This window comes from Pimephales promelas, chromosome 11, assembly GCF_988280905.1.
Source record: "Pimephales promelas chromosome 11, fPimPro1.hap1.1, whole genome shotgun sequence".
Taxonomy (NCBI): domain Eukaryota; kingdom Metazoa; phylum Chordata; class Actinopteri; order Cypriniformes; family Leuciscidae; genus Pimephales; species Pimephales promelas.
In genome coordinates this window covers 10,799,277-10,815,833 of record NC_142779.1, presented here as the reverse complement: position 1 = coordinate 10,815,833, position 16,557 = coordinate 10,799,277, and the positions used below count along the sequence as shown (strand labels likewise).

The following is a 16,557-nucleotide window of genomic DNA, read 5'->3' as shown; positions in this document are numbered from 1 at the left end:
GCAAAGTTTGTTATGGTATATTAGAAACAAGTTATGAATAAAAACTGTCAGGTACTACACAGCAACTCCTCAATTATCGAGGCCAAAGTTGCAGTGCGCTGATGCAACTCTACAATAATCTTGTTCAATCCATCCAAATCATAATCCATATCCTCCTTTTCATAGTGACGGTTTTCTTTTCTATCATCTACTATTTAACTATAGTATTCCAGAACTACTTTTCTATGTCTGTCTGCCCATAAGTAATAATCATCCACAATGACATGCATTGGCAAAGCTTTCATTGAAAGACGAGTTGAATTTTGGTCTCTTTCTGCACTGAAAGTTATTGTGGAACTTAAAAAATAAAAAAGAAGAAGAATATTGGGGCTTTGAGTCTTTTTTTTTTTTTTTTTTTTAAAAAAGCTTGAAAGCACCCCCCAAAGTAACAAATGATGAAATTCTTCTTTAGTAGTACAAAGCTATAGAATTTCTCCTTTTGTGCGCCACAGTAAAAAGAGATTCAAATGGGTTTTGATCAATATGAGAGTGAGTACATTTTTGGTAAACTTTTCCTTAAATCTCTGAATGACAAGCACTTCTATGGCAGATTACAAGGCTTTTTGAAGTGAAATAGACATTGTGGAGATTGTCAAAGATATAAAAGGACAGCATTAGAGTACCCAAATTTTGAGAAGTACTGCTGAAAACAACGCATAAGAGTCTACTGTATTTTCACACTTCCTCTACAGCCAGAAATACGACTTTACATTAGCAAAAGACAACATGTCACTTACATTTGATTGAACATAATCAGCATGGCCAATTCTTCCAAGAGAGCAGTCACAGGGCCAGTTCAAACAGACCATATCATTATCCCTTACTAGAGGAGCACAAGGAACTCGAGGAAACCATTTTCAAGCACCGATGTAAGTATACCTCTAAATTCGACTACTTAACCACTGAATGTGCATTAAGTTTACAACACTGAGAATGCAATTCTCAGAGATGCTCATTCATAGATCAGGAGATTTTATTGAGTTCTCAGTTATATTTGATTTCAATTCCTTGGGAGAAGTCAAATAAACACAAATGAAACAACTGTGGACATAAGGTAAAGGTTTCGTGCTATACAAGTAATGTGAAGAATTGGCCAAACAATCTGGTATTGGCAAATTGTGAAAAGAAATGTTCACTGGTTCGGTCAAAAGAGTTCTCGAAATCTCGAATATACATTTCTGCAAAAGGAAACTTCAACTTAGACCTGACTGGAATCCACAATCTCAATACCTATACCATCTGTTATGTTGTGGCTGATTTTATAGATACAAATGTGTCATTTCTTATGAGTTATGTGACATGATGAAGAGTTAATGATCTACACTGTCTTCTGACTTGACAACACATTAGGCTTGTTGTTGTAACCTTTCATTAATTCTAGACTCAGTATCTGACTAATACAATTTTTTTTTTTTTTTTTTTTTGCAGAAATGCTAGAATACCCGTTTTGGTTCCCCAAAGAACATTTCAGTGAGCAGCTCCTAAAATAACCATTTTATTTTTCATAGTGTCTAGAACATTTTAATAACATAAATACCCATTTTCCACTATAAAGAACATTTTGAGCAATGCAAAGGTTCTATGAACGTTAAAAGCTCTTTTTTATATGGTTAGCCTATATCCATTTTATCTTGGACTATCTTGGATTCCTTCTGAATATGCTGTATGCAAAAACAACAGGCAAGTCGATAAAAAAACGAAAACGCTTATTTCTGGCCTTTGCGCTCATAATAACAGTAAAGTAAACACTTATCAAGAGGGAAAACGTTTTTACCGATTCCACACTCGTATAATCCGACTTAATGTAACGCCACATGCAAACGTTGTTTGCAAACAATGAACCTGTTACCCAGGGGGGAAAGCGTTACTCACTTGAATTTCCCTTGGCAATGTTGACATTGATCTCCAGCCCATCCCTGGTCACAGACGCAAGTTCCATTGATACATCTTCCAAAGATGCAGTTATCACAGGTTTTAGAATATGATCCTTCAGTACATATTAACAGGTAAAACATCACAAACGTGAAAAGGTACGTCCTGAGCTCCTCAGTCCTAAATAGGAAACACTTCGTGGAGAAGGCTGGAGACATTCTTCTGCCAAAATCCATCCTCCCGTTCTCCTCTGATCTAAGCATAGAGATGAGGTTACAGTCTTCATTAGACTTCAGATTTTTAAATCTAAATTCTTCACAGAGCACAGAAACGCTCCTCATGGTTTTGCTACAATGTGTAGTTTGTTGTCATTGCCACCATGCAGGAATTTAGTAACCGATATGTAAAGGAACTTTTTTCCAGTCAGCTTTCGAGGTTGTACGCAGCGCGTTATTCCAAATAAAGCCAAAACCATATAATTTATATCGTTCCAGAAATTGCGACATATGAGATACAGATGTGCAGTTATGTTCGTAAACTGTTTCAACATGGTCGCAAAAATAACTGCATGATTCGAGCATGCGTTTCCGAGCAATAAGTCGTGCTGTTGTTGTCGTTTCGCCTTTGTTTCTCTCAGTGATGCACACGGGGGGAATGACAGTTCAAGTCCTATCCAAAACAATGTGCAGTTCCCTTCCCTACTGATGCTCCAGTTGAGCTCAGAGCGAAATAACGAATCTTACTACGGAGAAGGTTTGGATTATGAATATTAATTAGATTGCGCTAGCGTTGATTGGTAACCTTCCTGGCGCGCCCAATCGGTCACGTGATTCAATTAATATTCAAGAGCCAGTCCTTTATCATAGTAGGATAGGGAAACTCCTATTCGTCTAACATTTAAAGTGACAGCGCTCTATTAATTTGTCTACACTCTTAGAAGAAAAGGTTCTATATAGAACCCAACCCTAAAAGGTTCTATCAGCGCTACGTATTTGGAACCCCTAAAAGCTTCTATACACTCTTAAAAAAAGGGTTCCTCTGGGTTCTATATAGAACCCTGGGGTTCCATAATTGGCCAATAGAACCTTGTACCAAAAAAATGGTTCTATATAGAGCCATTTTGGAGTTCCATATATGAAGCGGGGGATGGAACCATTTCTGGTTCTAAAGAGAACCATTTCTTCTAAGAGTGTAGAACTGCGCGCTTCATGCGGGTCATAAAAGTTGTGGTCTGTGCAAGGTACTTAAGTTCTATGTCCTTTTTTTGTCAAGGTCATAAAATAAAGGAATAATCCACCCAAAAATTACAATTCTGTCATCATTTAGCAAGGTACTCACCCATGTGATTCCGAACATGTGTGCATTCTTTCTTCTGCCGAAGACAAAAGATGTAATACTTTTTCATGATCTCAACATAAGAAAAGTAATTTTCTCTTGTTCTCTAGCTATTATATTGCTTATTTATTTTATATTAGCTAATATATTTTATATTAGCTTTTGTTTATTTTAATTTTAATTTTATTCATTTTGTTGTACTTTTATCATTTTTTTTAGGTTTTTTTTTTTTTGAATATATGAATTAAGCTTGGAAGTCACCATGATACAAAAACTGGCCATTCTTATTCTTTAAGCCAGAATATACTATAGTATTTACCCTAAATTATTTATCCGTGCACATTTTTTTAAATTCATGTGTCCTCGTAATCTTTAATCAAAATAAAGGTGAGCTGGAAGGAATTTTGTCCTTCATATGCTACAGTAGAACTTGTAATTAGCCAACAACATGTAATTTTCAGAGAGCTACGACTACGGCTGTACCACCGGATCACTGCAGATTTAAGGTGTGTTCGACTTGAAGCGGTGCTGTGCAGACCGAGCTTTATTTACAGTAATTATGAAATGAATGCAGCATAACTTCCTCTCCCTCTTGCAGTGACATCTCTTCTCTTCTCTGATGGCTCTTTACTGGCTCGAAGGCGGGACCTGTCACTCACATGAGATCACAGAGCAATAGCAAACCACAACCATCCAATCAATTCCCGATGGACAAAAATTAAATCAAGTCCCGCCCTACATTTTTTCTTGTTTGAAAAGCAGCTTCACTTATACGTCAAAATAAATGACTACCGCAACTTACAATATTGTCAATAAAGCATTAATCTATGGATTGTTTATCTGTGAAACGAACATCAAGATTTCCCCATCATTCCTTTACTCTGGTGAAACTGAACTGTATCTAAATGCATTGTGCAGGGAATCATTTGTGACAATTACATAGGACAATAGAAAATGACTGTATGCCGAAGACAAATAAAGATGTATCATCTGGGTAAGATGTCAACAACATTCTCAGAGGGCCATCCACAGCCATAAACTGCACACTCACAGCAGGAGAGAAATAAAATCATCTCACTCTGGAGAACTGCTCTTTCTCTTTCAGGAAAATTAGATTGGCTCTGTTGATAGAAACCAAGTAAAACAGAAAGTCATGGGGGACTTTGATATTAGCCAGATTTGTACCACTTAATGTAACCTGGCTGCCACACTGGAAAGGGACATAATTGAGGTAGATTGCAGCATGGGAAGCAAAACTACATTTTAAAGGTTGCTATAATAAGAATTGCCAGATTTCAGACATTTGCCTGATTTTATGACATTCAGGCAGCTGATTTTCATGTTGATTTTAGAAGCAAGTCATGAGCATGTGTAAAAACACATTAATAAATGACAGCAAACCTGGCATAAGTAAGCACATATTCATATAGAAGTAAATAAAAAAAGAACCTGAAATGGCTTGTCAGTCTTAAGTATTATTAAATGTGTCTAATTTTAAAGTACAAGGCCCATGAGACCAAGGTTTTGGTTTATTTCGCTGTTTTAGATCTCCCTCGAGGATAACTTGAAGTAGGTCATAGTGAATACATCAGCCTAAGCACCTGCAATGAAAGTGATTGTGGAACACTGACGAGGAGGATAAACACGCAATATCACATTCTGTAAACGATTTATAGCAGAAACAGATTACGCAATAGAGCCGACCATCTGTCCTGACTCCAGTACAGCTACAGCTACACTGTAACACTGTGAGCACTTATTAAATAACATTTATTATTATTTTCTCATAATTAATTCATTTATTTTGTATTATAAGTAAACCTACATTTGGAAAATGGTAAACCAGATTAAACAAACATACATAACATCACCAGAACTAAACAATCGTCTATTGGCCAATAGCAGAAATACAGCGAGCAGGTCAGCTTCCACTATTTCATCATAGCTTTATCATGTGACTGATGCACAAATTAGAGGCAGCTGGAGATTGCTCTGAAAACAACACAGAAGAAAAGGCAGAGTGTTTGTTTATGTGTCTAGTGTTGCAATACATTATGAATGGCAGGAGATTAAAATGATGCAAAGATACAATATCATTTATTTAGAAATGGGTTTCCACGGAGAAAATAGCCCATGTTACAGTGATTAAAGTGCATATTTTACTACTTATGCAGTAAGTAGTAAATGGTAGCCTACTTTGGCTACCATAACAAAAATCTCAATATTAATTTATAATTTTTAGAACTCTTAGTTTGTTGTTATGGAAAATTGTATTTTAAAAAGCTATTTTTGAGTGCTGACGTATGGTAACAGTGCATCTAAATGGGAAAGACAAAGTCTAGTGCCCTCTTGTGGTCAGATACAGAAGATGCTGTAGAGGCATTCAACTACTTTTAACACACATGGGACTAGAATTAAAATAGACACAGGTTACAAAGATTATTTTGACATTTGGTACTTTGAGGATTTGTTACTTTTAGTAACATATGGATGTTGTCTACATATAAAAGAAAGAAATTAGACCTTTGTGTGTTACTCCTGAAGTACATGAGGCATTTTCAGTTGCATAGGCTATTGAAGGCCTGTGATTGTTTTAAGCAGAAGAATTTAAAGATTTTTTTACTTGCGTTTGCTAGTCAGAAGCAAACAAGAGGCCAGAGTAATATAGTAATGGTGCACTCCATTTGTTCTCAGACGCGGGAAATCCCCGTAGGAACTTTTAAATGGAACGCCACCTAAAAGTGCATTTGCGACTGGGAAACTAGGGGGAAGTGAAACAACCACAACTTCAGAATCCAATATGGCTTTTCAGAGCATTAGCCATAGTGAAACACTAGTAATATGTTGTTTATTAGCATTTCTGATTGTTTTTGTCACAATAAACTCAGTGGTCCACATATTATACTATCCGAACTGTGAACATAATTCTTCAGCATTATCTTTGCAAAATACCACTTCTTGCTTGGACAAGTCCATCTTAGTTTTCTGACTTGTTTACTGGAACACAGTCAACTCAGGTGAGACGTCATTCCCAGCTACAACATCTCTCTTGCAGGTAAATGGAACTAATTTACCTAACTTACCCCCCCCCCCCCCCCCCCCCTTTTTTTGTTTTTGTTTTAGTAGCACACTAAAATACAAATGGCCTCAAAGTTCAAACAGATGTGGACTAAAAGCCACATTTCTTGTAGGGCCTTTAATATATTATTATATAATATAATATAATATAATATAATATAATATAATATAATATAATATAATATAATATAATATAATATAATATAATATAATATAATATAATATAATATATATTGTACTTTTTGCCTTTTACCTTGGTATTTATCCTGATATATTTCCTCTTCTGCATGCATGACCTCTCGCAATCCACACTTTGGCCAAAGTCTACAATGAAATAAACAGTGTTCTGCTTTGTCAATATGATCTGTGAACTGCCAGACTATCCATTAATCCAGAAACATTCTCTGCAGGACATTTTGTCGATACCTTCGCTGTTTATTAAACTATTCAGAAGCACTTTATTTTCACATATTTTTAAATATTAAAGAAGTATAGATAATAGTGTGAGTCAGTATAAAGACAGATTACTTGTGATAAGTGGTTTGACTTTTGTCTGTTGCACAGACCCTCGGATCCTCACATGCATACATGTGAAACCCAGGGGCGTAGGTTTGATTTTGAAATTGGTGGGGAAGGGGACATCATTGTATACATTATTATTTTAAGTTTTGATCGAAATTATTGCTAGGGATATATCAGTGTCACTGGATGTTGGTAGGGACACGTCCCAAGCGTACCTACTAAATTGTACGCTCCTGTCCCTCACACATACATGATGAACACAGACAGACACACACCCACACACTCACAGGACACTGACCTTATACACTGTAAGACTCAGAGTAGGTATGCAGTGTGTCACTCCTCCAGAGACCAACGGCCAGCATGAAGCTCAAACTGTGGCTGCTTCTCCTCTTTTTATGTGCGGTCATTATCCCTGCACAGGTGTGTATGAACAATTATATTTTGATATATAATAGATTCATTACTTTACAATACGATAACTATACTGTCAACACCAGACTTGTGTTCATCTTAACCTGTAAACGGTCACTTCATTTTTGAGCATAGATCTAAACTTAAATGGCAGTAATTCATGAATCCTTTGGAATATTACAGACCTATGGTTGTTCTCTTTTTAAAGCAGACACATTTAATATATATATATATATATATATATATATATCAAATATATAGGCTATTTTACAAAATAATTTAGACTCTAAATTGCAGAGAAATCAAAGCCACATGTCTAACCAAGTTTTGTTAAACTTGCCTAACAGCAATGCACAATTCTAAAGATTTTGTAGATGGTCAAAAGATGGTCAAAATCAAACCTTTGCCTAAACAGTAACCATGTTTTTTATTTATATTCTCGAATATTTAAATACCAATATAAATGACATTTAGCTGATATTGATAAAATAACGCATTTTCTGAGCAAGTTTCTCACCTCTCATTAGTTGAAGAATAAGAAACATGAAGAACATGATAAAAATTCAGAACGTAATCGTGGAGGACAGCATGGTAAACATGGGAAGCCTGGACACGGACACGGACACGGACATGGTCCTCCTGGAAAGAGAGGCAAAGGAAGATTAAAGGGCAAGTAGTCAGCTTTTGGGATGAAATATAATACATAGGCCCTATGCATCTTTGCAAATATTCAATATGCAACTTATGATATCAGACCTGAAGGCTGAGTTTGACACCTCAGACGACTCTGATGATGATGACGATGCCAACGATTGGCTGTTTGATCTTCAAAGCCTCAAAGGTATGATTCGTTAATCGTTAAACATATTTCTTCATCGTATTGGTTACTGCCGTTTAAAAGTTTGTACTACTTTTATAAAGCAAGGATGCATTCAATTGATCAAAAATGACAGTTGGGAAATGTATACGCTAAAACTACGTTAGCCTAGGCCTACGCGTTTTTCGCGTGCATACGCACTTTTTGGATTTCAGTGCGTAGCATATGCACGCAAAAAAAAAAAAAAATTGTCGTATAAATGCCACGAGAAAATAAATGACAATCGTGGTATAGATAGCCTACGCACTTTCATGAGACTGTGTTGGGATTTCTATTTCGAATAAATGCTGTTTTTTTTTGTTTTTTGTTTTTTAACTTTCTACAAATCGAACAGTCCTGAAAATACACAGTTGTTTTCAACAGCAAATTAGAATGATTTCTGAAGGATCACGTGACACTGAATGATGATGCTGAAAATTCAGATTTGCCACCACAGAAATAAATTGCAATATATTAAAATAGAAAAGTAATTTTAAAAAAATCACAATATTACTGTTTTTACTGTATATTTTTATCAAATAAATGCTGTCTTGGAGAGAAGAAGATACTTCTTTCAAAAACCAGCCCCAAACTTTTGAACGGTAGCCTGTAGCCTATATGAACAAATTCGGTCTAATCACAAACAAACCAAAATATAATGTTAAAGAAATGTAATACCAAACTGATATCACCTAACTGTGATTAAATAAATGTTTCCCCTTTTGAGTAATTCAGGAAAATGCAGACCAAATCCATGCCTTAATGGCGGGGTGTGTGAGGAAAAAAGAGATAAATTCAAATGCAAATGCCCCAAGCAGTTTGTAGGTAGAAGGTGCCAAAGAGGTAAGAGCTCACTTCAACAACTGCAAAATATAACATAGGCCTAATATACACTATATTACATAATACACTGCTAGCCTATAAAATAACCAATATATACAAATACTTTTTGTCATTATTAGAAGCTTTTGATGTTTGTTTTTAGGGGTAAGGGTTTGTAAAAGAGGAACATGTGGGACAGGACTGTGTCTTCTCACCTCATCTCCTCCCTACTATAAGTGCAAGTGTTTTCCTCCATTTGCACCTCCAAACTGCGAAACACGTAAGACTTGGGCACTGAACTCATGCTGTACTAAGCCAGAGTTACTCAACAAACAGACTTTAGGAATTCAGATTTGGTTTAGAATGCTCAGACAAAAAGTAATACAACTAAATCATATTTCTTAAAAATGTGGGTTGTCGATACTTGACGATTAATGATTTATCTATTTATTTTTGTCTAGCCATTCCATGTACACCAAACCCTTGTCAGAATAAGGGCAGATGTGTTTCAGATGAGGGTGATTTTGAATGCGTCTGCACAGATGGATTCAGTGGACAATACTGTCAAGTCGGTGAGTATATTTTCTGACATGTTGCATTTCTCTTTTTAGATTAATTTTAGAGTCTAAATTAGCATTAGCATTAATTAGCATGTTATTATATATATATTGCCTATATATAGTTTGTCTGTTTATTATTATTTTTCCTCAGAACGCAATCTTAGTCTTATAAATGTTTATTATATTGGTGAATAACCAAAAAAAAAAGATCTTTAAGACGAAAATTGCTAGTTTCTTCCAAGTCGTCTAAAACAAATGTGCCAAGAAAGAAAAAAAATTGTAAACATGTTAGTTTCGTGAGTTAGTTTCAACATACTCTGACAAAAAATATGTACTGACTTCAATGTGTCAAAGGGTGTCTAGTTAAAGAAAACAAAAAAAAAACATTATTTGACACCTTGAACAAATACGAGTTTGCACAATTATTATTGTAAAATGTAGCTTATTTTTCAAGGTAAAAAAATGTATTGCTATAATCTTTTAAATCACAAATGGTTTATATCATGACGCATGAATCTGAACCAAGACTAACTTCGGCACATTGTTATTAGGATTTAGAAGGGTCTTTTCTGTGATATCATTTCCTTTTTTATGGTTATTTCCAACATGACAACAACATGAACACACAATAGTGTGCTGTGACTATCCTCAGACCCGAATGACTGCTATGAGGGGGATGGACAGTCATACAGAGGAAAGGTGTCAGTGACTGAAGAGGGGGACGAATGTCTCGACTGGAACTCTGAGTTCATTCTGGATAAAGGATTGTTTCCTGCAACTTCATTTGCATCTGGTGAAGGCCTGGGGCAGCATAACTTCTGCAGGTTAAAAACACATGGGGACCAAAAGCCAGAGATTTACATATTTAACTAGAGACCTATAAATAGTTTTTTGAAAACACTTTGTCTATTCACAGGTTTAAATTATTTGATAACTTTTTATTTCCAATGTGGTCTTAGACTTTTTGATTTCACTTCATGTCCCACATGTCAAAAACACACCGACTCTACACAACTGGGCCAGATCAGCAACAGACCTGTAATCATCTCAAATGCAAACCCTTCATCCCTCTGTATCATAGAAACCCTGATGGAGATAAGAAACCATGGTGCTTTGTAAAGAAGAACAAGAAACTTCGATGGGATTATTGTTCTGTCAGAAAATGTCCCACACTTGGTAAGACTGATAATAAAGTCACAGTGTGGTTTTTAATCTGATGTTTTTCCATCAAGATCTCCAACTCAACAACACTAACATACAGCAGCTTTATGGTCTTTAGAGTAGTGTTAATTTTACCAGCCATTTTTAAATTTAGTTTCAGTTTTAGTCCAGTTTCAGCATCGCTTGTTAGTTTTTATCACATTTAGTCGACATCATCCCATTTTTATTTAGTCTAGTTTTAGTCGACTATAAGTCGAGCATTTTAGTCTTTATTTTAGTCCAAGAAAACATAATTTTATTCGTTTAGTTTTAGTCAAAAAAAAAACTGTCAACATTTTAGTCTAGTTTTAGTCAGGACATCATTTTAACCTTTTACTTTTTTGTCAGCATATATTTAACATTTCCTAAAATTATTTCACATTTCAACATTTTCTCTCATCTTTTTGATAAAAAAACACAATTTTAAGGAACACATGCAGACATGGAAGATGTTCTGACAATATTTGCATATTTATTTTGAACATTGTTAAGGTTCAAAGACACAAACACAAATGCTTGCATTAAAACAAATAAAATACACCTGACAAAGGAAACAAATAAATAAAATAAAGTGTATTATGAACTTAACACAAGTGCTGGCTGTTTAAAGCTAGTTCACATAGAATAATAAAATAAATAGATTTGAGGTCAATGTTGTGAAAAAAAAAAAAAAAAACTCCAACTGATACAACAAAAGTGCTTTCCTGCCAGCTAGTTCACATAGCTAGGTACAGTATTTAAGGTGAAACAAGGCATAGATTGCTAGAACGTATGAAATCTTTTTAACTAATCTTTTTAAAGCGTCTGTCTGCTTTAATCAAATGTAACTGAAACTATAGTTGCCCGGCCAGTATAACATATCTAAGTTAGCATAAATTTAACTTCACATACAATTCTATCAACAAGTGGCTACGGTCGCTACGTGCTAAGAAGCTAACGCAACATAGCCAGCCTGGATACTAAATGCTATGAAAGTTAGCCATCATTAGTTAGTTTATCATTGTAACAAAATGTGTCCATATATCACGTCTCTTCTTTCTCCCGAGCCCCGTGCAAAGCATGTTTTACTTTTAACCTGTCGCCTCCGCCTCACCGTGAATCCAGCTCCTGTCTGCTCCGTGTTGTGTAGGCTACTCTGACTGACTGTGCCCGCCCGCTCCAGGTTTGAAAGTGGGTGTGTGGCGGAAGAGCTGACGAGGAGGAGGCGGATGAGGAGACAGGATTTGACAAAACCATATCATATAATAATATGTAATTTTCGTCTCGTCTTTGTTCGTGAACTAAAATGTCCATAGATTTTAGCCCAGTCTTTATTTACCGAACTGCATTTTCGTCTCGTCTTTATTAGTCTACGAAAATTATTTCTGATTTAGTCCCAGTTATTGTTTATTAGTGGGGATTTTAGTCTCGTCTCGTCTAGTTTTCGTTCGGTGAAAAATGTGCGTTGACGAAAATATTTTCGTTTAGTTTTCGTTAACGAAATTAACACTACTTTAGAGTCACTAGAATTAATAAATTAATCTAATATCTTTGAACCCTCTCTGAGCCAGCAGATGTATAAAGTTAATCTGCATACAAATTTTCCCCCTTTAGTTTTGCCAGTAATTCAGCTATTACTTTTTTTTCACAGCAACAACTACCACAAAAATGGTGACAACCACCACCACTAAAGCTCAACCCACCACACCAGTAACTACTCTCCAACCAACCATACCAGCTACGACAGGTAAGACTTCCTCATTGTTAGCCACGCGCCATGTCTAAGACTGATGACAAAGCAGTATCATAGTGATAAATTGTGTTCTATTGAGGCTTTGAATCAAGAATATAATCAAAAAAAAATGTGTTTTTTATTTTATTTTATTTGATTGGCTTTGACGTTTTAATAGTAATGATACAGCCAAACAGCAGTTTGTCTTTTCGGTTTCCACTGTATTCATGGAAGGGATTTTTCAGATTTTTTTATGCATTAAAAAAAACAAACATTATTCATTGAACCGATTTGATCATAACACAACATTAGCAACATCCCTGTGATTATTTGAGAGTTGTACTGTATGTTGAATCAACTTCATGTCTTTAACAACATACAAAATAACTATCTGCCTTTTAAATTATGATCATTGTTTTGCTTTACCAAGTAATATACTGATCTGTCTTATTATTACTAATAATAATGATAATAATATCTGCAACATCCTAGTATAAGCACAGAGCAATGTCACTTTACACTAAATAGAACCCAAGCGCAGACAGAAACTTTCTCAAAACACGGTTTATTTATAACCGGAAAACAAAGACCCACGATGGGGCAAACAAACAGAAACTATAATAACAGGCTTGACAATATAACTGGAACATTCACAGACAGATCACAGTACTCACAGAACCAACTGTTAACAAGGCGAACCAGCACTGAGAAACAAACACTGAAAGTTTACATAGAACACATAATCACAAAGGTACAGGTGACACTGATGAACATCAATACTAACGAGGGAACAAGGGGTGTGGTAAGGACACATGATGACTATCACAGGTGACACTGATACAACATTAACTAACAAGGAAACGTGGGTAAAAGACAATGCAAACACACAGCCCAAAACAACCGGCCATGTGTTTGTACACAAAACAAGAGACAAATACATGACAAGCAATACCTTAAAGGGATAGTTCACCCAAAAATTTTAATTTACTCAAAAATCATTTACTCACCCTCCAGTTGTTTCAATCCTGTTGTAATTTCCGTCTGTTGAACACAAAAGAAGATATTTTGAAGAATGTTGGTCACCAAACAGTCAATGGGCCCCATTGACTGCCATATTATTTTTTCCTCCATACTATGGAAGTTAATGTGGCCCTGGGCCTGCTTGGTTACCCACATTCTTCAAAATATATTATTTTGTGTTCAGCAGAAGAAAGAAAATCATACAAGATTGGAACAATCTTACTTTGGGGGAGTAAATGATGACAGTATTTTAATTTCGGGGTGAACTCGTTTAACAACAGTCAATAGTAGTGATGGATTGAGCACAGCTCAGAAGTCACTTTCAATTTTAAACCAAGCATTTTGCTGTCAATGTGGCGTATTCACATGACCAATTTGAACACGAGAGAAAGGGGAATGGGGAGTATGGGGAACTTCTTCACCCTTACACTCAAAACTCCCAATCCCTCAGATTCCTATTTAAATATTGGCCACAAAATGTCTTTAAACAATGGTAATTAGCATGAATGCACCTTCATTTAGAAACAAAACACCGCTGCTTTGTGTTGTCCAGAGACTCGCTGTTGATTCTGCTGTGGCTTTGTTTGGAACTATTTTTGTGGCGGAGTGTTTACTTCACTGTTTTATTGTAGCAATATCACACTCTGAATCGATACAAATCTTTTCCAAAAATGTCACCTACCAGATGCCAGCACAACCCCAGAGAGCACCAGTTCAGCCCAAATAATCACTACTGCAGCCCCACCAACCACACCAACTAAAAATGCTACTTTACCAAAGAGTTTTCTTACCTGCGGTAAACCGGAACCCAAAAAACAACTGAACCGGATTTATGGGGGTCTTAAAGCTATTCCTGGAGCCCATCCATGGCAAGTATCAGTGCAGATCAAACCTAAAGGATCCGTCCAGGCGTACAGACACATCTGTGGAGGCACCCTTATCAAGCCTTGTTGGGTTTTGACTGCAGCACACTGTGTGTAAGTATGTTCTTTAGTTCAATATTAAAAAATAAAATGCACTGAACGAAAAAGGGTGACAAAATCTGAATAGCTTTAAATCTGGCAAGCAATCACCTTTGCGCACCTGACAAAGTTGCTTTGAATGTGTGCAAAATGACAAGGTAATACAAACTTTAAACAAGGTAATTTGTCTGCTGTCTGGTTTGCTTTTTCGGTGGTATGTGTGCTTTTCTCCAAATTACATATTGGGTGAGTGTTAGTTGGACAGCATTGTGTAAACGTAACATCATGTTATTTTTGCCCCATCCTTGCTTTTTCAATCCATAGTAACTGTTAACTGCTTTAGTTGTTATTTTCACTGCATTTAATTAACAGTTATCATTATGATTTATTGTCTCAATGTCATTCTAAATCAATGAATATGATCTCTCAATAATACATTTTACTTCTAATGTGGAAAAATCTTAGAGACATCTGAAATGTAATTTTTCTGCATTATTTTCTGCATTATTTAATCGACCCAATACAACACTGTAATCATGATTTTTATTTCATTTTGTTGTGTATACAGGGATAAAAATCATGATTACAGTGTAGTATTGGGAGGATTAAATCTAGTACAAAAGGAGCCAACAGACCAGACGGTGCTGGTGGAGGACGCTATCATCCATGAGAAGTACAGGGAAACTCCTGATGTCGTCTACAATGATATTGGTGTGTATTTTAGACATTTCTATGCACAAATAAACAGGGTCTTAACTCTTTGCCCGTCAGTGTTTTTGTGTTGTTGTTGTTGTTGTTGTTGTTGTTGTTTTAAGTTGCCAGCTAGCATTTTTGATATTTTTCACAAAACTTTCATGGCTCCCAGAATGTTGTGTTGCATGAATATTTGAACATGATATAAATAAAAATAAAGAACTAAGCCCCTGTTTTTATTTTAGCTTCATGCATTCTTTTATTTTTTATCATCACTTGAATGCAAGTTTCATAAAAAAGCAACATTTTAAACAAAAAATTGTGTTTTTGTCAAAGACTACTATGGATCATATTCAGAAAGATGATCAAAACATCCAGTAGATGGAGTAGATTGAGTCCATCACCATCCTTTTATTGTGGGAGTCTTTATTTATTTAGGCATTAAAATACACAAGATCTTCAAAATAAGAGCCTGACAATAATAAGAACTTCAAAACAAAAGTGTATTAATGTTGTTGCAATTCTAATCTGGCTATTTGGTGAGAAGCGCCACAAATTATTTTGAAGGTCTATAATGTTTTTATTATCTTGCATTTCTAATTTTCACTCTTTCCTGTGATACAGCTCTATTAAAACTGAAAGCTACTAATGGAGAATGTGCTAAGGAAACTCAGTTTGTGAAAGCTGCCTGCTTGCCCAAAGAACCTTTTGCAGATGGAGCAGAATGCAGCATTTCAGGATGGGGAGCCACAGAGACATGTACATCTCCATATGTCTGAGTTTTGAGTTTGTGTTGAAGGTTCATTGATGAAAAGACTAAATGTGTTCTTTTTCCCTTCCTGTCTGTAGCAGAGTATGGCTCCATGCATTTGCTTGACGCACAGGTTTTGCTGATTTCTCAGGAGGCTTGTTCAAGCAATAAAGTATATGCGGCTTTGCTGGATGACGGCATGTTTTGTGCAGGCTATCTCAAGGGAGGAGTGGACTCCTGTCAGGTGGGTCATCATTTTAACTGTATAATGTGGTTTTACATTATAAATATTGAAAGGAGCTGGTGCTGCTGTAACTAGAATGACATTTTTAAAAATTGGAAAGAAAAGTAATCATTTCGTTGTGAGATGTCATTATTATCTCTTCCTGACAGGGTGACTCTGGTGGGCCTCTCACCTGTCAGAAGGATCAAATACACTATGTCTATGGTATAGTGAGCTGGGGAGACAACTGTGGGGAGAAGAACAAGCCTGGTGTCTATACCAGAATTCTTAAATACTTGGACTGGATCAATGAAAAAACAGCTGGGAGCCAGTAGCATGTCCATTAAAGATGAACCACAACCACATGGGTTTTTGTCATGTACTCTGATCTACATTTTTATTATAGCGTTTTAGATTATTCTTTTGATGCATCAATGAAACCTTGTCTCTCCATGGGGATACATACTTAAAATAAACAATGTAAGACCGCTACCATTGA

At 35.8% G+C, this 16,557-nt stretch overlaps 2 protein-coding genes and 1 long non-coding RNA gene across 5 annotated transcripts in view; 2 read left to right on the top strand and 1 right to left on the bottom strand.

The window, feature by feature from the left end:
* Positions 1–7,263, bottom strand: part of atrnl1a (attractin like 1a) — a 207,578-nt gene extending 200,315 nt beyond the window's left edge. Inside the window, exons 1-2 of one of the 3 annotated variants that reach the window (XM_089116951.1) lie at positions 7,145–7,261; positions 1,912–2,166 (exon numbers count right to left, since the gene is read on the bottom strand). In XM_089116951.1, the coding sequence (XP_088973077.1) occupies positions 1,912–2,147 (236 nt within the window). In that variant the 5' untranslated portion in view covers positions 2,148–2,166; positions 7,145–7,261. Of the gene's footprint in view, positions 1–1,911; positions 2,631–7,144 lie in introns of those variants that run through there. The other 2 variants (XM_089116952.1, XM_039672737.2) reach the window with 2 other exon arrangements.
* Positions 3,201–4,078, top strand: LOC148977137 (uncharacterized). The gene is made up of 2 exons (XR_016145641.1): positions 3,201–3,752; positions 3,845–4,078. It is a non-coding gene; the product is annotated as an uncharacterized LOC148977137 (long non-coding RNA).
* On the top strand, positions 7,160–16,550 carry LOC120479892 (factor VII-activating protease). Its single transcript, XM_039672738.2, has 14 exons — positions 7,160–7,269; positions 7,788–7,929; positions 8,015–8,101; positions 8,852–8,959; positions 9,102–9,218; positions 9,400–9,510; positions 10,151–10,322; positions 10,580–10,674; positions 12,329–12,424; positions 14,115–14,406; positions 14,960–15,102; positions 15,709–15,843; positions 15,934–16,079; positions 16,229–16,550. Exons 1-14 carry the CDS (start codon positions 7,210–7,212, stop codon positions 16,391–16,393), a joined length of 1,869 nt encoding a protein of 622 aa, XP_039528672.2. The 5' UTR covers positions 7,160–7,209; the 3' UTR covers positions 16,394–16,550.
* The last annotated feature ends 7 nt before the right edge of the window (positions 16,551–16,557 follow it).

What these genes read in the sequence shown, in the direction of transcription:
- LOC120479892 (XM_039672738.2), top strand. Translation starts at nt 7,210, where the DNA reads ATGAAGCTCAAACTGTGGCTGCTTCTCCTCTTTTTATGTGCGGTCATT. An exon ending in AGGTAGAAGGTGCCAAAGAG is followed by an intron (nt 8,960 to 9,101) that starts GTAAGAGCTCAC and finishes GTTTGTTTTTAG; the next exon opens with GGGTAAGGGTTTGTAAAAGA. An exon ending in CAGAAAATGTCCCACACTTG is followed by an intron (nt 10,675 to 12,328) that starts GTAAGACTGATA and finishes TTTTTTTCACAG; the next exon opens with CAACAACTACCACAAAAATG.